Source organism: Muntiacus reevesi, chromosome 3, assembly GCF_963930625.1.
Source record: "Muntiacus reevesi chromosome 3, mMunRee1.1, whole genome shotgun sequence".
Taxonomy (NCBI): Eukaryota; Metazoa; Chordata; class Mammalia; order Artiodactyla; family Cervidae; genus Muntiacus; species Muntiacus reevesi.
The window spans coordinates 96978917-97006421 of record NC_089251.1 but is presented as its reverse complement, the minus strand read 5'-3'; the positions used below and the strand labels follow the sequence as shown (position 1 = coordinate 97006421).

General features: G+C 38.7%; 1 protein-coding gene across 2 annotated transcripts in view; it reads left to right on the top strand.

Annotated features, from left to right (window-relative positions):
• The window catches only part of EIF5B (eukaryotic translation initiation factor 5B), a 72653-nt gene that overhangs the window by 16146 nt on the left and 29002 nt on the right, over nucleotides 1-27505 (top strand). For both annotated transcript variants that reach the window (XM_065929729.1, XM_065929728.1), the window contains exons 2-6: nucleotides 16378-16503; nucleotides 16605-16689; nucleotides 17346-18021; nucleotides 19346-19563; nucleotides 19952-20102. In XM_065929729.1, the coding sequence (XP_065785801.1) occupies nucleotides 16378-16503; nucleotides 16605-16689; nucleotides 17346-18021; nucleotides 19346-19563; nucleotides 19952-20102 (1256 nt within the window). The remainder of the gene's footprint in view (nucleotides 1-16377; nucleotides 16504-16604; nucleotides 16690-17345; nucleotides 18022-19345; nucleotides 19564-19951; nucleotides 20103-27505) is intronic.

The following is a 27505-nucleotide window of genomic DNA, read 5'->3' as shown; positions in this document are numbered from 1 at the left end:
CCATGTTTTTTAAAAGACTCCTTCACAGTAATATCATTTTGGTTACATATTATATTGTGCTAGTAGAGATTAAAGTATTATAAAAATATTATATGTTGATTCTTTTTCATAACTTATAAAAATGAATAAAATGACATATATATATATAATTTTAACTTCACTGTTTTCAGAAAATTGATAAATCCATTCTGTATCCTCGCAGCTGCTTTTATAGCATTCCTAGAGATTTAAATTCTCCTCTTTGAGGTATAATTGACACAAAATAAAATACACAGATTTCAAGTGTGGAGTCAATAAGCTTTGGCAAATTATACAGTTGTGCTTCTTCACCAGGGCTTCCCTGGTGGCTCAGACAATAAAAAATCTGCCTGCTGTGTGGGAGACCTGGGTTCAATCCCAGGGTTGGGAAGATTCCCTGGATGATATTTTATATTTTCATTAGCCCTAGAAGTTCATGACCCTTTGTAGGCAATCTTTTCAGGCCAAAAATAACTAGCTTTTGGTTTTTTTGGGGGAGGGGGGCGGTTATTGTAATTTTCCCTTTTCTAGAAGTTCATGTAAATAGAATCAGAGGATGTAACCTTTATTGACTGGCTGGGTTTCTTTTAAAGTAGTACTTTTGAGATTCATCTGTGTTGGTGTGTATAATATTAATTCTTTATATGCTTATTATTGAGTAGTATTCTATTATGTGGGTGCTGTGCCATGCCTAGTTGCTCAGTCATGTCTGACTCTGAACCTCATGAACTCTAGCCCACCAGATTCCTTTGTCCACAGGGATTCTCCAGGCAAGATTACTGTAGTGGGTTTGCTATGCCCTCCTCCGGAGTGTCTTCCCAACCCAGGGATTGAACCTAGGTCTCTCGAATAGTAGGCAGATTCTTTACCATCTGAGCCACCAGGGAAGGGTAGCTGGATATTTAGTTTTTATTCCAGCTTCTTGTGATTACGACTAAAGCTGCTATGGACATTTGAGTACAAGTCCTTGTGTGGATGTGTGTTTTCGTTTCTCTTAGGTAATAATACCTAGGAGTGAGATTGCTGGGTCATATGGTAAGTGTGTATGTTTAACTTGAAACTGCCAAACTCTTTTTCCAAAGTGACTGTGCCATTTTTACATTCCCTCCAGGGGTGTGTTCCAGTTGCTTCACATCTTCTCTCAACACTTAGTATTATCAGTCCTTTTAGTCGTTCTGGTGGTTGTGGAGTGGCGGATCATTGTGATTTGACTTACATTTCCTTATGAGTTAATGGTACTGACCGTCTTGCCATGTGTTTGCCATTGTTATATCTCATTTGGTTAAGTGTTGAAATCATTTGCCTGTTTAAAAATTGTGATCTTTAATGTTGAGCTGTAGAAATTTAATATGTTATAGACAGATATTTCATTAGGTATATTATTGCAAAAATCTTTTTCTCAGTATAAGGTTTGCCTTCTCATTTAAACAGTGTTTAGTTTTGTTAATTAAACTTTCAAGATTATTGTCGACTCACATGTAGTTGTAAGAATTAATAGATTCCTGTATCTTTTAATCAGTTTCCTTTAATAACATCTTGCAAAACTGTACAGTATCACAACCTGAATATTGACACTGATACAGTTCACTGATCAGATTTGCCCAGTTTCACTTGTACTAGCACACGTGTGTATGCTTGTGTTTAGTGTTATACAGTATTACCACATTGGCAGATTTGTATTTTCATTGCCATAGTCAAAATACAGAACATCACTGCAAGGATCCTTCATGTTGTTCATTAGTAACCGTAATCATCTCCTTTCTGTGCACCTCCCCCTAGTAACCCTGAGTCTGTCTATACTTGCATAAAATCTTGTATTTTCAAAAATTCATATAAGTGGAGTCATATATATATATATATAACCTTTGGGAATTAGCCTTTTTCCACTCAGTCTGATTTTCTTGAGATCCATCCAAGTTGTTGCATGTATCAGTGAGTGAAGTGAACGTCGCTCAGTCATGTCCAGCTCTTTGCGACTCCATGGACTATACAGACCATGGAATTCTCCAGGCTAGAATACTAGAGTGAGTAGCCGTTCCCTTCTCCAGGGATCTTCCCAACCCAGGGATCGAAGCCAGGTCTCCTGCGTTGCAGGCCGATTCTTTTTTTTATTTATTTTTTATTATTAGTTGGAGGCTAATTACTTCACATGCAGGCCGATTCTTTACCGGCTGAGCCACAAAGGAAGCCCACATGTATCAGTAGTTCATTCTGTTTTGCTGCTGAATAGTATTCCGTGGAATGGGGTGAACCACGGTTTATTTAACCATTCACCCATTGAAGGACATATGGGTTATTTCCAGTTTTTGTTTATGCAACAAACTTTTGTCTACAAGTTTCTGCATGAGATATATTTTTTGTTACTCTGGAATAAATGAGCATGAGTGCAGTTGCTGGGTCATATGGTGAGTACGTTTTTAGTTTTACAGGAAAATGACTGTTTTCCAGAGTGGCTGTACCAGTTTGCCTTTCCACCAGCAGTGTGTGAGTGATCCAGGTCCTCTATGTCCTCAACCACTACGGTTATTATCAGTGTTGTTTGGAGAGAGGACATTCTGATGGTGTGTAGTGATAGCACATCGTGGTTTTAGTTTGCATTTCCCAAACAGCTCATGATGTGAAACATCCTTTATTTTGTCATCTGTAAATGCTCTTTAGTGAAATATCTTTTCTTGCCCTTTGTCCATTTTCTTTGTTTGGATTTTTACTGATGTGTTTGGAAATTTCTTTATATAGTTTAGATACTAATTCCCCTCCCTCCGCCCTGGCCCGGATATGTACTTTGCGAATACTTTCTTCTACTTTGTAGCTTGTTTTTTTACATTCCCTTCACATGGTCTCTTGCACTGTAGATATTTTAAATTTTGATGAAGTCCAGTTTTGTTTTGTTTTTTTCTGAATTGTACTTTTAACTTCAAATCATAACTCCTTGCTTAGTGCAAAGAACTAATAAGTGAATTCAGTAAGTGGGTGGTTGCAGTATACCAGATCAGCATAAAAAATTCAGTCACATTTTTGTGTATTAGGAATAAGTATGTGGAAACATACACTGTGTGGATAAACATATAAACGCATAAACATAGACTGTGTGGATCACAACAAACTGGAAAATTCTTAAAGATGGAAATACCAGACCACTTTGCCTGCATCCTGAGAAATTTGTATGCAGGTCAAGAAGCAACAGTTAGAACTGAACATGGAACAACACACTGGTTCCAATTTGGGAAAGGAGTACGTCAAGGCTGTATGTTGTCACCCTGCTTATTTAACTTATATGCAGAGTACATCATGAGACATGCTGGACTGGATGAAGCACAAGCTGGAATCAGGATTGCCAGGAGAAATATCAGTAACCCCAGATATGCAGATGACACCACCCTGATGGCAGAAAGTGAAGAACTAAAGAGCCTCTTGATGAAGATGAAAGAGGAGAGTGAAAAAGTTGGCTTAAAACTCAACACTCAAAAACTAAGATCATGGCATCTGGTCCCATCACTTCATGGCAAATAGATGGGGAAACAGTGACAGACTTTATTTTGGGGGGCTCTAAAATCACTTCAGATGGTGACTGCAGCCATGAAATTAAAAGATGCTTGCTCGTTGGAAGAAAAGCTATGACCAACCTAGACAGCATATTGAAAAGCATAGACGAAGATGATGGAGGAATAGGACGGGGAGACCACTTTTCTCTCCTACAAATTCATCAGGAGAATAACTGATGAATTCATCAGAAGAATAACTGAACGCAGAGCAAACTTCACAAAACAACTTCTGATCGCTAGCTGAGATCATCAGGTGCCCAGAAAAGCAACCCATTGTCTTCGAAAGGAGGTAGGACAAAATATAAAAGATAAAAAGAGAGACAGAAGAGCTAAGGATGGAGATCCGTCCCGGGAAGGGAGTCTTAGTAGAGGAAGTTTCCAAACTCCAGGAAACCCTCGCACTGACGGGTCTGGGGAGTTTTTGAATCTCGGAGGGCAACCTGACTGGGAGGGGAACAATAAATAAAACCCACAGATTATGTGCCTAAAAGCAACTCCCAGCAGAAAAGTACCCCAGATGCCCGCATCCGCCACCAGCAAGTGGGGGCAGAACGGAGAGGAGCGGCCGGCATTGCTTAGGGTGAGGACCGGGCTGGAGTGCCCTGAGGACAATTTGAGGGAGCTTTTGTGAGTTACCAACTTAAACTGTGGGACAGCAAAAGAGAGAAAATTAACTGGCCCGAACACACTGCTGGCCGTTTGCAGAACAAAGGGACCGAGCAAGTCCGGAGAAGAGCTTACAGGCTGCGGACCAGCCCAGCCCCGCCAGAGGCAGGAGGCAGTGGGGAGGGGAAAGGGGCAGGCTCGGCCCGAAGGACCGCATCCCCTACAGCACTGCAAACAGGCCTCCAGTTTCTAATCAAAGACCTTCTGAGATTCTGGATGGTCAACATCCGCCAGGAGGGTCGCGGCGAGACACAGGGCGCAGGCACCCGACTGGCGCGAGTGGGGACTGGGGCTGGGGACGCGGAGAGCAGAAGGCACACGTACCCGACTGGCATGGGCAGAAACAGAGACTGGGACCACGGAGCGGAGAAGGTGCGCCGCACCCGGGGAGAGTGCACCCGTCAAGCTCCTGGCTCCCTGAGCCGCTCTGACGGGGAAGGCACAAAAAGCAGGCGCAGCTTTTTGTTCCGCGCTTTAGTGGAACACCCTAGGGCTGGAACCGCGCGCAGCGCAGGTCACACTCCATATAGAACAGCCCGGAGCCTGAGCAGCGTAGAGAGGAAAGCAGCACCAGCCACTCCCCGCAGCGCGATGGAACTAGCAACCTGAATAAGAGTCCACCTCCGCCCGCCTGTGTCAGGGCGGAAGTTGGGCACTGAAGAGACCGGCAAACAGAAGCCAAATAAACAAAGGGAACCGCTTCAGAAGGGACTGGTGCAACATATTAAAATTCCTGTAGATAACACCGACTACACCGGAAGGGGCCTGTAGATATCGAGACGAGTAAGCTGGAACGAGGAGCTATCTGAAACTGAACCGAACCCACACTGACCGCAACAGCTCCAGAGAAATTCCTAGATATATTTTTACTTTTTTTTAAGTAAGGAAAAAAAATTTTTTTTTCTTTTTTCTCTTTTATTTTCTTTTAAAATTCCCTATTACTCCCCCATTACTCCTTAACTTTCATTTTCATAGATTTTTATGATTTTTTAAATTATTTTTTTTAATTAGGAAAAAAATTTTTTTTCTTGTTTTTCTTTTTTTCCCCCTTCTTCTCTTCTATTTTCTATTTTTCTTTTTCTCTTATTTCCTTTTAAAGTCCTCTATTACTCCTCTACTACTCCTTAATTTTCATTTTCATTACACTATAACCTTACCAAAAAAAAAAAAAAAGAGAAGCCCTATTTTTAAACCAAACTTGATATAAATTTCTAAAATTTTTTTGTGTGTTTTGGTTTTTGTTTTTAATATAGTATTTTTAAGAGTCTAACCTCTACTCTAGACTTTTAATCTTTGTTTTTCAATATATGATATAAATTGTGGACATTTAAGAATCCAATATTCTGTTCCCATTTTTATTCAGGAGTGTGTTGATTATTCTCTCCCAATCTTGACTCTCCATTTTCTACCTCAGAATACCTCTATTTCCTCCTTTCCCCCTCTCTTCCCAATCCAATTCTGTGAATCTTTGTGGGTGTCTGGGCTACGGAGAACTCTCTGGGAACAGACAACTGTGTAGATCTGTCTCTCTCCTCTTGAGTCCCCCTTTTTCTCCTCCTGCTCATCTCTATCTCCCTCCTCCCTCTCTTCTTCTTCATGTAACTCTGTGAACCTCTCTGGGTGTCCGTAACGGGGGAGAATCTTTTCGCCATTAACCTAGAAGTTTTATTATCAGTTCTGTATAGTTGGAGAAGTCCTGAGACTACTGGAAGAATAAAACTGAAATCCAGAGGCAGGAGACTTAAGCACAAAACCTAAAAACACCAGAAAATTCCTGACTACATGGAACTTTAAGTAATAAGAGACAGTCCAAAAGCCTCCATACCTACACTGAAACCAGCCACCACCCAAGAGCCAATAAGTTTTAGAGCAAGACATACCACGCAAATACTCCAGCAACGCAGGAACATAGCCCTGAACGTCAACATACAGGCTGCCCAAGGTCACACCTAACATATAGACCCATCTCAAAACTCATTACTGGGCACTCCATTGCACTCCAGAGAGAAGAAATCAAGTTCCATGCACCAGAACACCGATGCAAGCTTCCCTAACCAGGAAACCTTGACAAGCCAATCGTCCAACCCCACCCACTGGGTAAAACCTCCACAATAAAAAGGAATCACAGACCTCCAGAATACAGAAAGCCCACTCCAGACACAGCAATCTAAACAAGATGAAAAGGCAGAGAAATACCTACCCAACAGGTAAAGGAACATGAAAAATGCCCACCAAATCAAACAAAAGAGGAGGAGATAGGGAATCTACCTGAAAAAGAATTTAGAATAATGATAATAAAAATGATCCAAAATCTTGAAAACAAAATGGAGTTACAGATAAATAGCCTGGAGACAAAGATTGAAAAGATGCAAGAAATGTTTAATAAAGACCTAGAAGAAATAAAAAAGAGTCAATTAAAAATGAATAATGCAATAAATGAGATCAAAAACACTCTGGAGGGAACCAAAAGAATAATGGAGACAGAAGAATAGGATAAGTGAGGTAGAAGATAAAATGGTGGAAATAAATGAAGCAGAGAGGAGAAAAGAAAAAAGAATCAAATGAGGACAACCTCAGGGACCTCTGGGACAATGTGAAACGCCCCAACATTCGAATCATAGGAGTCCCAGAAGAAGAAGACAGAAAGGCCATGAGAAAATACTAGAGGAGATAATAGCTGAAAACTTACCTAAAATGGGGAAGGAAATAGCCACCCAAGTCCAAGAAACCCAGAGTCCCAAACAGGATAAACCCAAGGTGAAACACCCCAAGACACATATTAATCAAATTAACAAAGATCAAACACAAAGAACAGATTTTAAAAGCAGCAAGGGAGAAACAACAAATAACACATAAAGGGATTCCCATAAGGATAACAGCTGATCTATCAATAGAAACCCTCCAGGCCAGAAGGGAATGGCAGGACATACTTAAAGTAATGAAAGAGAATAACCTATAACCTAGATTACTGTACCCAGCAAGGATCTCATTCAGATATGAAGGAGAATTCAAAAGCTTTACAGACAAGCAAAAGCTGAGAGAATTCAGCACCACCAAACCAGCTCTTCAACAAATGCTAAAGGATCTTCTCTAGACAGGAAATGCAGAAAGGTTGTATAAACGTGAACCCAAAACAACAAAGTAAATGGCAACGGGACCACACCTATCAATAATTACCTTAAATGTAAATGGGTTGAATGCCCCAACCAAAAGACAGAGATTGGCTGAATGGATACAAAAACAAGACCCCTATATATGCTGTCTACAAGAGACCCACCTCAAAACAAGAGACACTTACAGACTAAAAGTGAAGGGCTGGAAAAAAATATTTCACGCAAACGGAGACCAAAAGAAAGCAGGAGTCGCAATATTCATATCAGATAAAATAGACTTTCAAATAAAGGCTGTGAAAAGAGACAAAGAAGGACACTACATAATGATCAAAGGATCAATCCAAGAAGAAGATACAACAATTATATATGCACCCAACATAGGAACACCGCAATATGTACGGCAAACGCTAACGAGTATGAAAGAGGAAATTAATAGTAACACAATAATAGTGGGAGACTTTAATACCCCACTCACAACTATGGATAGATCAACTAAACAGAAAATTAACAAGGAAACACAAACCTTAAATGACACAATGGACCAGCTAGACCTAATTGATATCTATAGGACATTTCACCCCAAAACAATCAGCTTCACCTTTTTCTCAAGTGCACACGGAACCTTCTCCAGAATAGATCACATCCTGGGCCATAAATCTAGTCTTGGCAAATTAAAAAAAATTGAAATCATTCCAGTCATCTTTTCTGACCACAGTGCAGTAAGATTAGATCTCAATTACAGGAAAAAAGTTGTTAAAAATTCAAACATACGGAGGCTAAATAACATGCTTCTGAATAACCAACAAATCATAGAAGAAATCAAAAAAGAAATCAAAATATTCTTAGAAATGAATGAAAATGAAAACACAACAACCCAAAACCTATGGGACACTGTAAAAGCAGTGCTAAGGGGAAGGTTCATCTCATTACAAGCTTACCTCAAGAAACAAGAAAAAAGCCAAATAAATAACCTAACTCTACACTTAAAGCAATTAGAGAAGGAAGAAATGAAGAACCCCAGGGTTAGCAGAAGGAAAGAAATCTTAAAAATTAGGGCAGAAATAAATGCAAAAGAAACTAAAGAGACCGTAGCAAAAATCAACTAAGCTAAAAGCTGGTTTTTTGAGAAAATAAACAAAATTGACAAACCATTAGCAAGACTCACTAAGAAACAAAGGGAGAAGAACCAAATTAACAAACTTAAAAATGAAAATGGAGAGATCACAACAGACAACCCTGAAATGCAAAGGATCATAAGAGACTACTACCAGCAACTCTATGCCAATAAAATGGACAACTTGAATGAAATGGACAAATTCTTAGAAAAGTATAACTTTCCAAAACAGAACCAGGAAGAAATAGAAGATCTTAACAGACCCATCACAAGCAAGGAAATCGAAACTGTAATCAGAAATCTTCCAGCAAACAAAAGCTCAGGACCAGATGGCTTCACAGCTGAATTCTACCAAAAATTTAGAGAAGAGCTAACACCCATTTTACTCAAACTCTTCCAGAAAATTGTAGAAGAAGGTAAACTTCCAAACTCATTCTATGAGGCCACCATCACCCTAATTCCAAAACCAGACAAAGATGCCACAAAAAAGAAAACTACAGGCCAATATCACTGATGAACATAGATGCAAAAATCCTTAACAAAATTCTAGCAAACAGAATCCAACAACATATTAAAAAAATCATACACCATGACCAAGTGGGCTTTATCCCAGGAATGCAAGGATTCTTTAATATCCGCAAATCAATCAATGTAATACACCACATTAACAACTTGAAAGATAAAAACCATATGATTATCTCAAGAGATGCAGAGAAAGCCTTTGACAAAATTCAACACTCATTTATGATTAAAACTCTCCAGAAAGCAGGAAGAGAAGGAACATACCTCAACATAATAAAAGCATAGCATAAAAAATATATGACAAACCCACAGCAAGCATCACCCTCAATGGTGAAAAATTGAAAGCATTTCCCCTGAAATCAGGAACAAGACAAGGGTGCCCACTCTCACCACTACTATTCAACATAGTGTTGGAAGTTTTGGCCACAGCAATCAGAGCAGAAAAAGAAGTAAAAGGAATCCAGATAGGAAAGGAAGAAGTGAAACTCTCGCTGTTTGCAGATGACATGATCCTCTACATAGAAAACCCTAAAGACTCTTCCAGAAAATTACTAGAGCTAATCAATGAATATAGTAAAGTTGCAGGAAATAAAATTAACACACAGAAATCCCTTGCATTCCTATATACTAACAATGAGAAAACAGAGAAATTAAGGAAACAATACCATTCATCTTTGCAACAAAAAGAATAAAATACTTAGGAGTACATCTACCTAAAGAAACAAAAGACCTATACATAGAAAACTATAAAACACTGATGAAAGAAATCAAAGAGGACACAAACAGATGGAGAAACATACCGTGTTCATGGATTGGAAGAATCAATATTGTCAAAATGACTATTCTACCCAAAGCAATCTATAGATTCAATGCAATCCCTATCAAGCTACCAATGGTATTTTTCACAGAACTAGAACAAATAATTTCACAATTTGTATGGAAATACAAAAAACCTCGAATAGCCAAAGTAGTCTTGAGAAAGAAGAATGGAACTGGAGGAATCAACCTGCCTGACTTCAGGCTCTACTACAAAGCCACAGTCATCAAGACAGTATGGTACTGGCACAAAGACAGAAATATGGATCAGTGGAACAGAATAGAAAGCCCAGAGATAAATGCACGAGCCTATGGACACCTTATCTTTGACAAAGGAGGCAAGGATATACAATGGAAAAAAGACAACCTCTTTAACAACAAGTGGTGCTGGGAAAACTGGTCAACCACTTGTAAAAGAATGAAACTACAACACTTTCTAACACCATACACAAAAATAAACTCAAAATGGATTAAAGATCTAAATGTAAGACCAGAAACTATAAAACTCCTAGAGGAGAACATAGGCAAAACACTCTCTAACATAAATCATAGCAAGATCCTCTATGACCCACCTCCCAGAATATTGGAAATAAAAGCAAAAATAAACAAGTGGGATGTAATGAAACTTAAAAGCTTTTGCACAACAAAGGAAACTATAAGTAAGGTGAAAAGACAGCCTCAGATTGGGAGAAAATAATAGCAAATGAAGCAACAGACAAAGGATTAATCTCAAAAATATACAAGCATCTCCTGAAGCTCAATTCCAGAAAAATAAATGACCCAATCAAAAAATGGGCCAAAGAACTAAACAGACATTTCTCCAAAGAAGACATACAGATGGTTAACAAACACGTGGAAAGATTCTCAACATCACTCATTATCAGAGAAATGCAAATCAAAACCACAATGAGGTACCATTACACGCCAGTCAGGATGGCTGCTATCCAAAAGTCTACAAGCAATAAATGCTGGAGAGGGTGTGGAGAAAAGGGAACCCTCTTACACTGTTGGTGGGAATGCAAACTATAACAGTCACTATGGAAAACAGTGTGGAGATTTCTTAAAAAACTGGAAATAGAACTGCCATATGACCCAGCAATACCACTTCTGGACATATACACTGAGGAACCCTGATCTGAAAGAGACACTTGCACCCTAATGCTCATCGCAGCACTGTTTATAATAGCCAGGACATGGAAGCAACCTAGATGCCCATCAGCAGACGAATGAATAAGGAAGCTGTGGTACGTATACACGATGGAATATTACTCAGCTGTTAAAAAGAATTCATTTGAATCAGTTCTAATGAGATGGATGAAACTGCAGCCCATTATACAGAAAGATAAAGATAAAGCCAGAAAGATAAAGAACATTACAGCATACTAACACATATATATGGAATTTAGAAAGATGGTAATGATAACCCTATATGCAAAACAAAAAGAGACACAGATGTACAGAACAGACTTTTGGGCTCTGTGGGAGAAGGCGAGGGTGGGATGTTTCGAAGGAACAGCATGTATATTATCTATAGTGAAACAGATCACCAGCCCAGGTTGGATGCATGAGACAAGTGCTTGGGCCTGGTGCACTGGGAAGACTCAGAGGAATCGGGTAGAGAGGGAGGTGGGAGGGGGGATAGGGATGGGGAATACATGTAACTCCATGACTGATTCATGTCAGTGTATGACAAAACGCACTGAAATGTTGTGAAGTAATTAGCCTCCAACTAATAAAAATAAACGAAAAAAAGAAAAGCAAAGACATTACTTTGCCGACAACGGTCCGTCTAGTCAAAGTTATGGTTTTTCCAGTAGTCATGAATGGATGTGAGAGTTGGACTACAAAGAAATCTGAGTGGTGTAGAATTGATGCTTTTGAACTGTGGTGTTGGAGAAGACTCTTGAGAGTCCCTTGGACTGCAAGGAGATCCAACCAGTCCATCCTAAAGGAAATCGGTCCTGAATATTCATTGGAAGGACTGATGCTAAAGCTGAAACTCCAATACTTTGGCCACCTGATGTGAAGAACTGACTCATTTGAAAAGACCCTGATGCTGGGAAAGATTGAAGCCAGGAGAAGAAGGGGATGACTGAGGATGAGATGGTTGGGTGGCATCACTGATTCGATGGACATGAGTTTGAGCAAGCTCTGGGAGTTGGTGATGGAAAAGGTAATCCTGGAGTGCTGCAGTCCATGGGGTTGTAAAATGTCAGACACGACTGAGTGACTGAACTGAACTGATGTGGAAACAAAAATACCAGTTCAGATTACTTTAAAAATTAAATACATACACTGATGAAAAAAATCAAAGAAGATTTAAATAAATTGAGAAATACTGTGTTCGCAGATTGGAAAACTGAACATAGTAAAGATGTCAGTTTTTTTAAATTCATGTACAGTGTATGCAGTTGCTATTAAAATTACAGCAAGAATTTTTGTAAACTTGTTCAAGAATATTCTAAACTTTATTTGAAAAGTCAAAGGAATTAAGAATAGAGAAGGCAATTCTGATAAAGGAATCATTCCATTTCATTTCAAGATTTATAGCTACATTAATCATGACAGTTTAGTAGTGTCAGAGGGAAGGACACATCAGTCAATAGAGCAGAATAGAGGACTTAGAAATAGCCCCATACGAGTACAGCCGAGTGGTTTCTGACAAAGGTGCAAAGGCAATTCCATGTTGAATGGATAGTTGAAATGTTGCTGGAGCTGTTGGCTACCCAAAGGCGAAAGATCAATTAAACATTGAAATACCCAATGTTTGGAACACAACACAGTTAAAAATCTTCAGGACCTAGGAGTTGGTGAAAAGTTCCTTTTCATGACATCAAAAGCATAAAACTTGATAAATGGTACCTCATGAAAATTCAAAATTTTTGCTCTGGTTAAAAACCCTGTTAAGTGGATGGAAAGACAAGCTACAAATTGGAAGAAAGTATATACAAACCATGTGTAAAAGAGTTCTGAAAACTCAACATTAATAGAAAATCATTACAACTAGAAAATGGGTAAAAGAAATGACATTTCACTGATTGTGTGTGAATGGCAAATACATGAAAAAATGTTTAACTTCTCTAGCCTTCAAGGAATTGAATAGGAAGACTTTATCACCACACATCTACTAGAGCAACTTAAAGGAAAAGTAGCCATAATACTAAATAATAGGCTGGCGTGTGGGAGAAAATGTTTATCTCTGTGGAGATAGTGTGGATATTGGTGTATGTATGGAGATACATCAATATTGTTGGTGTGAATATTAAATGGGAAACCACCTCAGAAAGTGGTTCAGCTGTTTCTTGAATTGCACATGCAATATTGTTAATAGCTTCATTTTTTAAAGGCCATTCAGTTATAACATTTTTTCTGTCTTGACAGAGGAGTGTGGCCTCTGAAAACACTGCCTTGATTGAGTACCATAGAAAATTGCCTTTTATATATGGAAGTTTGCAGTAAGTTTGGAATAAAAGATTAGGAGCTATAGGGGAAATATTGGTAGGAATATTGTAGCTTTAATAAAGGAAAAAGTGCTCTGCGGAAAGATATACCTACGGAAAAATACTCTTACAGATTCCTTAAAGATTTTAAAGGGTTCATTATCAGCATGACTGGATTTTAGATTTGACTCTTAGTTCATTAAAATCTTCAAGCTGTAATGTGTATGGACAGGTAGAAAAGTAGGACTGAAATGTAGACCGTATATAGAGTATGATTTAAAGTTTCAAGTTAGATCACTGGCACTAACGTCACTTTCATGTCTTGTTGTAATAGGGTTGACATTTTAGGACATTCTTTTGAATCAAGGGCAGGAAGTTCTGTACACATTGAAAGAATGCTTTAAAAACGACAGTAATGAAGACTGTTAAGCATTGCTATAACACTGATATGTTTTAGTTGTATTTGGATTTCTCAGATACTTTTCAGAAACTTGATTACTGAATTTCCCATTTTCTAGGAAGTCACTACAGTTTTGGTGTCAGATTTGGGCTTGAGTTCCTGGTGTGTGAGTTTCTAGCAGGATGCCTTTTATAAACTCTCTGTCATCGTGAAGCTTAATTGAATAGGGTTGTTAAGGAGGATTAAATGGCATAACAAATAGTGTGTCTGGTGACTGGGTCAGCGCAGTGCCTGAGACACAGAAAGCACTAAGAAGCCGTTAATTTCTCTTCCTACCCAGGAGCAGCTTTTCAAACTCAGTGGCATACAGATGTAGTTCTGTGTTTTGTTATTCTAGAGCTATTTGTTAATGAATATTGTGGCAGTATAGCCAACCATAAGCTGCTTTGATTAGATGAGTGAGGGCTGACAGTTCTGGAGGTGAGGTGCCAAGTTTCAGCATTAATTGCCTTCACCTTCCCTTCTCACCCTGTCACACTTCTGTTTTGTGAAATGTTGGCAGGGCTGCCTTTGGAGATAGTGCTGGTTGATCTCAAGCTGGGCCAGATGGCTGATGCTGGGCCAGGCTTAGGTTCCTGTTACCTGATGAATCAGACCTGAGATTTGTCCTTGATTCTTCCCTTCCCCTTTTTGTATACATTCAGTTGGTCACGGTGTTGCTGATTGATCCCTAAGTATTTACCTGAGTCATATGTCTTCATCATGCCTGCCACTGTTGCATGTCAGGAGTTTGTCATCCCAATTGACTGTAAAAGCTTCCTACCTTCTCTTGCTTCTTAACTAGTTGGGATTCTGCCCTGTCATTTACACCAGAGGCAGCTTTCTAAAATGCGAATTTGATTATGGCAGCAGGGTTACAATCTTCAACTTCAGAATCAGAGCTTCCTGGGTTCAAATGCCATCTCTGCCTTGTCTCATTCTGGACAAGTTCTCTGTGCTTCAATTTCTTCATTTATTAAAAAAGGAAAAACAATTCAGATCTGACTTGCAGTCACCTGGAAAGATAGCTAAACGTACACTGCCTGGCTCCCACCCTAAATTCTGGTTCCCTTGAGAAATTAATAGCCTGTAAAAAGCTTCTCAGTTGATTCAGATGCCCTTTTTTGAGTCCTCCTGAGGCCCTGTGCATGGTATCACCCTTAGGCTTTTGTGCTCATTGTGTCTGATACCTGGGCCTCCTTTGCCTGGTTAACTTCTATTTTCCTTCCGAAACTCGCGTCAGAGTTTCCCTCAGCTGGGAAGTGTCTGACTTTCTCTTTCTTGATTTTGTGCTTTGGAAAGTCACCACCAGTACAGTGGTTCTGTATTCTATGTGGTCACTCAGTCGTCTCCGACTCTTTCAGATCCCGTAGACTGTAGCCTACCAGGCTCCTCCGTCCATGGGATTTTCCAGGCAAGAATACTGGAGTGGGTTGCCATTTCCTTCTCCATAATCTCCCTCAAATACACTGTGTAAAATATAGGACCAAAGAGAACACATTCAATTCTAATGTGTCACTTAAAGGCATTAAATTATTTTGTGGCATTTAGCATTTTGCAGTTCCTGATTTACTCATTTTTTTTCTCTCTCTCTCTCCTTGCAGCTTCTTGAGTATAAATTCTGTGTCCTCAGTGTCTTGTTACATAATCTTAAAATTTGTTGTTGTTGTTTAGTTGCTAAGTTGTGCTTGACTCTTTTGTGATCTCATGGACTGTAGCTCACCAGGCTCCTCCTTTCCATGGGATTTCCTAGACTGGAATACTGGAGTGAGTTGTCATTTCCTTCTCCAGATCTTAAAATTACATATTTCATATTAGGAATTGTTTTTGTTGAAGTGAAACACCTTTGCAACGAGGCACCTACCAGTGGAGGCCATGTTGCATGAGGCCCTTGTTTTCTTATTGCATCATTATTTGAATTCATACACCTTTTCTACTTGTGTGTCTCAAACTGACCTCCTTTGTTTCCTGTAAGTTTTAACTGAATTTAGTTTGTTTTGCTCTAAATAAAATAATACTGGCAGATGAGGATGTTGGGGGATGGAACCAGAAACGAAACCAGGAATGTAAAAGACTGTGAGCAGGTTTGGTTCTGGATTTGGGGGCTGTTTTATGTGTTTTATTTACTCAGTCATTCCTTATGTGTGGTCATGAGTTGCTGAAAGTACTCAAACTTTTTGCATCTTTGTTTCCCCTCAATGAAACTTCCTTTCAACTCTAAAAATTTCTACTTTTCCAAATAAAGCTACAAAGATTTCCAAAGATTTAGGTTTTACTGATAATCAAATAATAATATTTTTCTCTTTTAAGTTCTTTTCATTTTATAAATAGCTCCATTCAGATATTCACACACACAAAAGAAACTTTGGTGTCAGCAAAAGTGAGTTTTCTTTTCTTCTTTAGGGTTACTTGAATACAAGCATGAATTTCCTTTTCTTGATTACCTAGATTTTCTCCCTGGAGCTCCTCATTACAACTCTTTCTGGGTTTGAGTGTAACTCAGACTTCATTGAAGATGCAGAGAGTCTGAATAAATACAACCCAAGTGTTGTCATGAAAGAACTTGTCAAGTGAATTTTTTTTCACTTGGCTGCCAATGCATGAAAAATGCTAAAGTGAAAAGAAAAAATGTTTTCTGTAAGTGAATATGGTAGATTTATTATTTTGGTCTTGAGTAACACTTGGGTCTCCTTTGCTTTCATTTAAGTGCCAAGGATGATATTGATCTTGATGCCTTGGCTGCAGAAATAGAAGGAGCTGGTGCTGCCAAGGAGCAAGAACCTCAAAAGGCAAAGGGGAAAAAGAAAAAGGAAAAAAAAAGACAAGACTTCGAGTAAGTAGATTTTAAATATATTTGATTTTTCTTAGCTTTGGTGCTAAATTTACTTATTAAACTGAGTCAGTGTCTCAAACTGTATTTTAACCCATTTCCAGTGAAGATGATATCCTGAAAGAACTGGAAGAATTGTCTTGGGAAGCTCAAGGCATCAAAGCTGACAGAGAACCTGCTGCGGTAAAGGTGAATACAGATCACTGTTACTTGTTCATGCTTCTTCCTAGCTCCATTTTTAGGGACTGCCTTTGGAAATTTGTGAGCAATATACGTATGTTGGTTAGAAGTTTCTAGCTGATGCCAAAGGGGGAAAACAGTTTTTAGGAAAGCAGTAATGAATTCTGAAGTCTTTCACAGATATAAAGATGTTTTATTTCGGAATCTAAAACTCTTTCACTTTATATTGCCAGTTTATAAAATTGGTGCATTTGGAAATGCAACATTTCACAACTCTACCTCCATATTCTATATTATTTCCTTTCCATCCTTTGAAATTGGGTAAGCCTCAGAGTAATGAGAGAGGGTAGATACTTATACTTTCAATTTTCCCCCTTAGGTTTTTTATGCCATGTGAAGAAGGTAGTGAGGTGGACTGTGATTAGTGTCTACTTCAGAGCACCTGGGTTCCAAAACTTTCAGTGACTGTGAGATGTGCTTGAGTCCTAGGCCAGCTTCTGGTACTTGCTTGAGTTTTATATTTTTACGAAAGAACCATATTTTAAAATTCTTTTGATAGTTTTTTCCATGTGTACTTAATGAAGTACATGACTTTGAACAGCTTCAGTTATTAAAAAAAAAAAAAAATAATGCTGTTAATATTTCTAACAGTGGACATGTTTTAGCCAACAGAAAATAATGAAGATGAACCCATCTCAAAACAAGATAAGAAAAAGAAAGGACAGAAAGGCAAAAAACAGAGTTTTGAAGATAATGATAGTGAAGAATTGGAAGAAAAAGATTCAAAATCAAAAAAGACTGCAAAACCCAAAGTGGAGATGTACTCTGGGAGTGATGATGATGATGATTTTAATAAACTCTCCAAAAAAGTGAAGGGGAAAGCTCAGAAATCAAATAAGAAACGTGATGCATCAGAAGAGGATGAGGATAACAGTAAAAGAATTAAAGAGCGTATGAGAGCACATTCTTCTGGTGAAAGTGGTGATGAATCAGATGAATTTTTGCAATCCAGGAAAGGACAGAAAAAGAATCAGAAAAACAAGCCAGGTCCTACTGTCGAGAGCGGGAATGAAGATGATGACTCCTCCTTCAAAATTAAGACAGTGGCTCAAAAGAAGGCAGAGAAGAAAGAGCGTGAGAGAAAAAAACGGGATGAAGAAAAGGCAAAACTGCGGAAGCTGAAAGAAAAAGAAGAGCTGGAGTCTGGTAAAAAGGATCAGGGTAAACCAAAAGAATCTCAGAGGAAACTTGAGGAGGAATCTGTGAAATCCAAAGTGACACTTGACTCTGGAGCAGCTCCTGCCTCTGAAGAGAAAGGAGAGGGTCCCACAGGCGCAGAAGGTTGGTAATAATACTGATGGAAGGGTCAGAGGCTTAGATTCATAATTAGTTCCTTTATTTATTTGCTGTGCTGGGTTTTTGTTGCTACGCACAGGCTTTCTGTAGTTGCAGTGAGCGGGGGATACTCCCTTATTTGTGGTGCGTGGGCTTCTCATTGTGGAGGTTTCTCGTTGCAGAGCTCAGGAGGTTCTAGGAGCTTGGGCTCAGTGGTTGTGGAGCATGGGCGTAGTTGCCTCGCAGCGTGTGGGACCTTCCTGGGCCAGGGATTGAACCCTGTCCCCTGCATTGGCAGGAGGATTCCTAAACACTGGACCACTGGGAAAGTTTCCAGTTAATCTGAATTTTGATTGTTACGCTCCAAAGTCATTTTGTTATTTGTCCTTGGTTATAAAGGTACTGAGTTGTAAGATGCATTAAAAAAAATTAGTCTAAGTACTCTTTTTAAATTGATTTTTGTTATTAAACATGTACGTAGTATAAAATATCTTTCAAATAAGTTGTACACAAAGTAGGATTTTCGTGGAATTTCACTTTGGAAAGCAATTTTTTGCTGCTGATGAAGACTGGAAGTTGCTTAATGAAAAATTTATTGTTCCTTTTGACAACTCAGTGTGAGATGATACCTGAATTCTCTCCTGTTATTAAAAACCTAATTCAGGTTTTCAAATGAAAATGAAATGGAAAAACAGTATACTAAAATTAGTTAACGTCTTTTAAGCAATAGTGACCCATGTTTTTGTACTGGAACCAATTAACAAAAAAAAGCTACCTAGTTAAACTTCCCCCTCTTATTCAGAATGAAAACAAAGAGCAAATGATTTACATAATTTTTCTTTTAGACTGGAAAACTTTTGATGGGAAGATTGGCGTAGCTTTTTAACCTCTCAAATTCTTATTGTCTGGGCATCTTTGAGGAGAACCATCATGAATGTAGCTTCAGAAGCTTTAATTCTTTAGTATAATGCTGTAGAGTTCTTGGAACATATTTGTATTTTTGTGTTTTATCCTAATATCTGTTCCCTTAAGGTAGACTTCTTATCTCCATCCTACAGAAGCATTAGGTACGGTGTATCTTCTCCCTTCTGACAGCATCCTGCTGTCTTCTTGAATCCCTTAGGATAACTCAGAGTAACACCAACATCATAGGCTTCTAAGGAAGCCAGCTGGGTTGCTCTGAGCTACTGGCTACTCCCAAGTGCTCAGGAGGCCTCGATGCCTAAAGACCTTAGTCTGCTGCTGGCCCACTGTAGTCCCTGGATTCTAGGGTTTGCTCACCACTGTTGTAGGAAATGACTTAAAAATACTCTGCCTCTTTTTTTTGTAGATGACAATGAAGGAGACAAAAAGAAAAAAGATAAGAAGAAAAAGAAAGGAGAAAAGGAAGAAAAGGAGAAAGAAAAGAAGAAAGGACCTAGCAAAGCCACAGTTAAGGCTATGCAAGAAGCTCTGGCTAAGCTTAAAGAAGAGGAGGAAAGACAGAAGAGAGAGGAGGAAGAACGGATAAAACGGCTGGAAGAGTTAGAAGCCAAGCGTAAAGAAGAGGTGTGTTTTTGTGAAGTTGCTGACATTGACACTGTGTTACTTAAATCCTCTTCTCATGACACATCTCTAGCATTCTAATTGTAGAACTTAGTTGCATGGTAGTTCAGTTACATTGTTGTTCAGATATAGATAATAAGATCAGTACAGAAAATCCTGCCTTATTTCCTTGGGTACAGATAGGAGTTGCTTTCGCATCATTACCAACACATAGTCTACCCTCACGTGATACTAATTATACTCATTATGTACAACATTTAAAATACTTTCATTTGGAAGTTCCTACCATAATAATCTGCATGTATCTTTGTTAGAAATTTGGCATGTTTGCTTTTAAATTTTGTAATTTGTTAAGCCAATACAGTTTTGTCTGCTATGTTTTCTTTTATAGGAAAGATTGGAACAAGAAAAAAGAGAAAGGAAAAAGCAAAAAGAAAAGGAAAGGAAAGAACGCTTGAAAAAAGAGGGGAAACTTTTAACTAAATCCCAGAGAGAAGCCAGAGCCAGAGCTGAAGCTACCCTTAAACTTCTACAAGCTCAGGGTAGGTTGTGTTCTTAATTAACTGAAAAGTCCAGAGAGTTCTCTCAAGTAGTTATCTCTGTAGTGGTCAAAAGGAGAATTGAATTGAGACAGAATTTCTGTGAAAAGGCTATGAAAAAGTCCAATAGTGTAAGTCGGTGAGATAATTTCATTATTTCAGGAGATGAACTCTATGCTGTGATAAGTTTGCATGTAAGTGATAGTATTTCTGTAAATGAAAGTACAGAATAGTGTACGCATCACTGTTTTAACACTTAACCATTCTTGTTTTGTTCCCCTCCCCCACCCAACCCCAGAGTATTTTAAGGTGAATTCCAGAAGTCAGTATTATTCTACTCACAGTTTACTTTAGTATGTGTCTTTAACAGATAAGGAGATTTTCCTTTTTAACATAGTATAGTGTGTATTATTATATTTAACAAAGTTCCTTGATTTCTTGATTTTGTCCATGTCTGTTTTTTTTTTTCACTTGTCTCCAAAACATCGTTTATAATTTATTTGTTCAAATCAGGATCCAGATTAGATTCAAGTATTGCATTTGGTTGGCATGTCTCTCATTGATACTACTTCCACCCTCTGTTTTTGGCATGGATTGATTTATTTGTTCAAGATACTGGATTTTTTTTCTAGAATTTTCCCTGTTCTGAATTTATCTAATTGGATTCTGCTGGTGTTGGCTAATTTATTTCTCTATACCTTATAATTTTTTAGATCTAGTAGTTTGGCTGCTACTTAGCAGTGCTGTGTGGCACCGAGTGCCTCATGTGAGTAGACTTATGATATGGTTGTCTTGCTTCTAATGATGTCAGGATTGATCATTGAGTTTAACCTTTGGTAACCTTGTCCATTACAGAAGTACTTCATTGACTTTTTATCTAATAATGTAAATTCCAATTGGTGATCATTGCCTATGTCCTGTATTTCATTAGGAATTGCAGAATTGTGATAGGAAAATCAGGAAGTATGCTTTTTCCCTTTCTTTACTGATTTACAAAATAATAATTTGCTGTCCCCACAACCTCCAAAGCTAACCAATGAGTTTAATTTTGTTTTGGATATAGAACACTTCATCTTAATGGAATTTTATGTATTTGATATGTTTTCATCTCCTGAAGTTATTTACATTTTGGATATTCTAATTAGATGCTATCTTTGGCTCGGAGGAGGTCAGCCAGGTTGGTCCCTGTGACTTTTTCATTTGACTACAGTGTTCTTGGGCCCTTCCTTGCTTTCTGACACCACAAGATATCTCAAGTTCACCTTGTAGGTGTTCTTCTCTAGACCTTAAAATCAACTGTTTACCCAAGGAACTTGGTTCCTTTTAGTTTAGATTCTATAATATGAACATTTCATTAATTGTGCCTTTGACAGGTAAGATGATTTAAAATAGTGTCTTTGCTCCATTGAGAAGAATGTTTTGGGATTTCTCTTTATGTCCTGTCCCTGCATTCCACAGGTTTTATATTATAGTAATTTTGGTGCTTATGCTATAATTAAAATAATAGCTACCATTTATTAATGTATTTAGTATATAACTGATGCCATTTTTGACATTATTTCTTCATAAAAGTCTTCATTTCCATCATGTAGATGAAAAAATGGAGACTCAGGAAACTTGAGCAACTTGCCGGAGGTCCTGGAGCTGAGGTTTAACTTATCTGTGGGACTTCCTCTGTGCTATGTTCAGGTGGAAACAGTAAATTTGGAGAAGCACAAGACTGAGATTTCAGAAAGTTTTATTTTTAACTGGTGATATAGCTTTTTAAAAAATGAAACTAAAGAACAGATTCGAGTACAACTTGCAAATCCAAATATTGGACTTAACCGATGGCTGTCTGACAGACTGGAAGACAAACTTCTCATGGAGAAGTTGGGATGGGGCCATGCAAAGAGTAGTATGCCAGTCTCGGAAATGCTATTTTATGGAATAGTTTGACTTGTGTCTATAAGATGAAAATTAAAATTATGAACTTAGCATCTGTCTTTAGGACAGGCTTGGAAGAGGTGGTGTCTCGTGTGGCATCTCTAGCCTCAGTCTCCTTCTTTATTCTTCATAATGTTGCCCAGTGTTTGCCTTTGTACGGGCTCTGTATGGTCTGTTAATTAAAAAAAAATCCAAACTTCCTAGCCTGGGATTAAAGGTCCTCTACAAGTCTGCTCATTGAGTCACTTCAAGGAAGAAGTACTACATGTTATGTCTGACCATATCTTTTGAAGCCACCTTGTTAGATAAATATTATTTACTCTGTTCATTAACTAGAATAATATACATAAACTTATTCATGGAGCTCAAAAATGTGTTCTAAGAGAGTATATCTGCAGTTATTTTCAGATAATGACCTTGGATTGTGTAGCAGGTTACCTTTTTGGTCTGTTCCATAGCCTTTAGCCTGTAACTACTGGAGCGTATAGCAAGTACACATTCCTTAAAAGACACAAACTACCAAAACTCAAATACATAACCTAGATAGTCCTATATCTATTTAAAAATATACTGATATCTATTTACATTTTAGCTTAAAATGTAAAATTTTAGCTAAAAATTTCCAATAAAGAAAACTTTATGCCTCTATGATTTCACTTGGGAATTCTAACAAATATTTAGGTAAGAAATATTGCCAGTTATGAACATTATCTTCTAGAATCACCCAACTCATGAGGACAGCATTATCCTTATGTCATAGTAAGACTAGAGAAAGCGATGGCACCCCACTCCAGTACTCTTGTCTGGAAACTCCCATGGACGGAGGAGCCTGGGAGGCTGCAGTCCATGGGGTCGCTATGAGTCGGACACAACTGAGCGACTTCACTTTCGCTTTTCACTTTCACGCATTGGAGAAGGAAATGGCAACCTACTCCAGTATTCTTGCCTGGAGAATCGCAGGGACGGCAGTGCCTGGTGGGCTGCCCTCTATGGGGTCGCACAGAGTCAGACACGACTGAAGCAACTTAGCAGCAGCAGCAGGAGCATAGTGAGACAAAGACATTACAAAAAGGGAAATTATAGATGAATATCCCTCAACAGAGATGCAGATTTCTCAGCAGAGTATTAGCAGTGTGATTTCAGCAATGCAGTTGCCCCTTGTGCAATCTAGGAGTCAGAGGCAGCTCTCCATGCAGTCACCAGTGTGTGGACATTTATAGTTGGCCCTCTGTATCCACGGTCTGTATCCACATACTGAACCAGCAGTGGATCTTGTAGTACTGTAGTATTTAGTGAAAAAAATGTGAGTCCAAGTATCCATGTAGTTCAAACCTGTGTTATTCAAGGGTCGACTATATAAATATACTTATATGTTGCATATATTTATGTATATATTTAGGGACAGTCTGTCATGACCAAGTGAATTTTATCCTGGTAGTGCAGGGGTGTTCAGTATTTAAAAATCAAGAAATAGTTCACCTTATTAAAAAAAATTCAGTATTCGTATATAATAAGAATCCACAAACTGGGGATAGAAGGGAACTTCCTTCCCTGATATAAGACATTTACAGACAATGTGCATTCGCACTTACTTTTAAATGACTGAGAGCCAATGAGCTCTAACACTGTGATTAGGCAGGGGTACGCACTCTCATCACAGTCATTCCATGCTGGTCTGGGATATCGTGGTTCAGGCAGTTAGGCAGAAAGTAAGGCCTGCAGGTTGGAAAGAAGCAAACTGTCTGTTCATAGATGCCAGTTGTCTACGTAGAAAATTCCATGCAGTCTATCCCCCACAAAATCCTATAGTTAGTAAGTGAGGTTAAGAAGATTATAGAGGCCAGTATGCAAATATCAACTGTATTTCTATATGCTAGCAATTAACATATAAATACTAACAGTATAAAATCAACAATACTATTTGTAGTAGCACTTGCCCATAAAAGAAATTGAAATACTTAGTTAAAATTCTAGTATTTGTGGAATCTATATGCTGAAAACTGTAGAACACTGATGAAAATAATCAAAGGCCTATGTAAATAGAGAGATGTTGCTTTCGCGGAGCCAAAGGTGTGATATTGTTAAAATACCAGTTCTCCCAAACTGATTCATAGATTCAGTCCAATCTCAGTCAGAATTATAGCAGAATATTCTGTGGATATCTGTCAGCTGTTTCTAAAATGTATGTGAAAAGATAAAGGAATTAGAACGACCGAAGTATTTTTGAAAGAACCTTGGAGGACTCACAGCATCCACTTTCGAGACTGACTATAAAACTACAACAATCACAGTGTGATGCTGGTTAAAGGGTAAACAAATCGGTCAGTAGGACAGAACAGAATAGTCTGTCTGGTCAGGTTTTCTTTGTGTCATCAGTTCCGTTCAGTTCAGTCACTCGGTCGTGTCTGACTTTGCGACCCGACCACAGCACGCCAGGCCTCCCTGTCCATCACCAACTCCCGGAGTTTACTCAAACTCATGTCCGTTGAGTTGGTGATGCCATCCAACCACCTCATCCTGTCTTCCCTTTCTCCCGCCTTCAATCCCTCCCCGCATCAGGGTCTTTTCAAATGAGTCAGTTCTTTGCATCAGGTGGCCAAAGTATTGGAGTTTCAGCTTTAGCATCAGTCCTTCCAGTGAATATTCAGAACTGATTTTCTTTAGGATGCACTGGTTGGATATCCTTGCATTCCAACGGACTCAAGAGTCTTCTCCAACACCACAGTTCAAAAGCATCAATTCTTCGGTGCTCAGCTTCTGTATAGTCCAACTCTCACATCCATACATGACTACTGGAAGAACTATAACTTTGACTAGATGGACCTTTGTTGGCAAAGTAGTGTCTGCTTTTTAATATGCTGTCTAGGTTGGTCATAACTTTCCTTCCAAGGAGCAAGCATCTTTTCATATCATGGCTGCAGTCACCATCTGCAGTGATTTTGGAGCCCCCCAAAATAAAGTCTGTCACTCTTTCCACTGTTTCCTCATCTATTTGCCATGAAGTGATGGAACCGCATGCCATGATCTTAGTTTTCTGAATGTTGAGCTTTAAGCCAACTTTTTCACTCTCCTCTTTCACTTTCATCTAGAGGCTCTTTAGTTCTTCTTTGCTTTCTGCCATAAGGGTGGTGTCATCTGCATATCTGAGGTTATTGATATTTCTCCCAGCAGTCTTGATTCCAGCTTGTGCTTCCTCCAGCCCAGCGTTTCTCATGATATGCTCTGCATAGAAGTTAAATAAGCAGGGTGACAATATACAGCCTTGACGTACTCCTTTTCCTATTTGGAACCTGTCTGTTCCATGTCCAGTTCTAACTGTTGCTTCCTGACCTGCATACAGATTTCTCAAGAGACAGGTCAGGTGATCTGGTAGTCCCATCTTTAAGAATTTTCCACAGTTTATGGTGATCCACACAGTCAAAGGCTTTGACATAGTTTATAAAGCAGAAATAGATGTTTTTCTGGAACTCTGTTACTTTTTCGATGATCTAGCCGATATTGGCAATTTGATCTCTGGTTCCTCTGCCTTTTCTAAATCCAGCTTGAACATATGGAAGTTCATAGTTCACGTATTGCTGAAGCCTGGCTTGGAGAATTTTGAGCATTACTTTACTATCGGGTGAGATGAAATGCAATTGTGCAGTAGTTTCAGCATTCTTTGGCATTGTCTTTCTTTGGGGTTAGAATGAAAACTGACATTTTCCAGTCCTGTGGCCACTGCCGAGTTTTCCAAATTTGTTGGCATATTGAGTGCAGCACTTTCACAGCACCATCTTTTAGGATTTGAAATAGCTCAACTGGAATTCCATCACCTCCACTAGCTTTGTTTGTAGTGATGCTTCCTAAGGCCCACTTGGCTTCACATTCCAGGATTTCTGACTCTAGGTGAGTGATCACACCATCATGATTATCTGGGTCATGGAGATCTTTTTTGTACAGTTCTTCTGTGTATTCTTGCCACCTCTTCTTAATATTGTTTGGTTCTGTTAGGTCCATGTCATTTCTGTCCTTTATTGTGCCCTCTTTGCATGAAATGTTCCCTTGGTATCTCTAATTATCTTGAAGAGATCTCTAGTCTTTCCCATTCTATTGTTTTCCTCTGTTTCCTTGCACTGATCACTGAGGAAGGCTTTTTTATCGCTCCTTGCTATTCTTTGGAACTCTGCATTCAAATGGGTATACCTTTCCTTTTTTCCTTTGCTTTTCGCTTCTCTTCTTTTCACAGTTATTTGTAAGGCCTCCTCAGACAGTCATTTTGCTGTTTTGCATTTCTTTGTGTCATAGGAAAAGATGATTCAGTAGATAAAATACGGTGTTTGCTACAAGTGATAGTGGAATAATTAGACATTTATGTGCAAAAAATAAAACTCAAAACGAAAAACCTAGCCCTCAGTCCCACTTATTATATAGAATTTAACGTGTAATGGATTGTAGATTTAAGTGTGAAATATACAACTGAAGAACTTTCAGAGGAAAACATAGAAACTATGAGTTTGTGCTAGGCAGAGAGTGCTTAGTTACAACTTCAAAAGCATAATCCATAAAAGGGATAAAATCATAAAATTGAGGAAGTCCAGTTAACAGCTTCTGCCGTTCAAGAGACCATTGAGAGAATATCAAAGATAATACCTAAAAATCACACATTTGAAAATTGTGTGTGTGTGTATATATAAAGATAACTCAGAATTCAACAAGAAAAGCAATCCTATTTGAAAAGGGGCAAAAGGTTGAAGAGACACTTCACTGAGAATACTATAAGCATGAGGAAGGAATGCTCGACACCATTGGTGGTGGTTTAGTTGCTAAGTCGTTTCCGACTCTTGAGACCCCATGGACTGTAGCCTGGCAGGCTCCTCTGTCTATGGAATTCTCCAGGCAGGAATACTGGAGTCAGTTGCCATTTCCTTCCATGGGATCTTCCCGATCCGGGAATCAAGCCCTAGTCTCCTGCATTGCAGGCAGATTCTTTCCTGACTGAGCTATGAGGGAAACCATTAGGAAAGTTCAAATTAAGACCACAATGAGGTATCCCTAACCATTTATTAGAATATGTAAATTTAAAAAACCCCAGCATTTGTCTCTACCAAATGCTGGCAAGAGCAGTTGGAAGTCTCATATGCTGCTGGTGGGAATGCAGAATTGTAAAGCCACTACAGTTGGCAGTTTCTTACAGATTTAAATACAGTTGACCTCTGAACAACATGTATTTGAATTGTGAGGGTGTTTTTCAATAATAAATACTACAGTACACGATCTGTGATTGGTTGAATCGAAGAATTTGCAGCCATGCATACAGAGGGCTGACTATATGGTTATATGCAGATTTTCAGCTACATGGAGGGTTGGCAGCCCAGACCTACATGTTTTTCAAGCGTCAATTGTATGTATTTAATGTCCCATCCAGTCCATAATGTGTATCCCAGAGAAACGTTCACACAAAAATCTGTGTGCAAATGTTGATAGCAGCTTTATTTGTAATG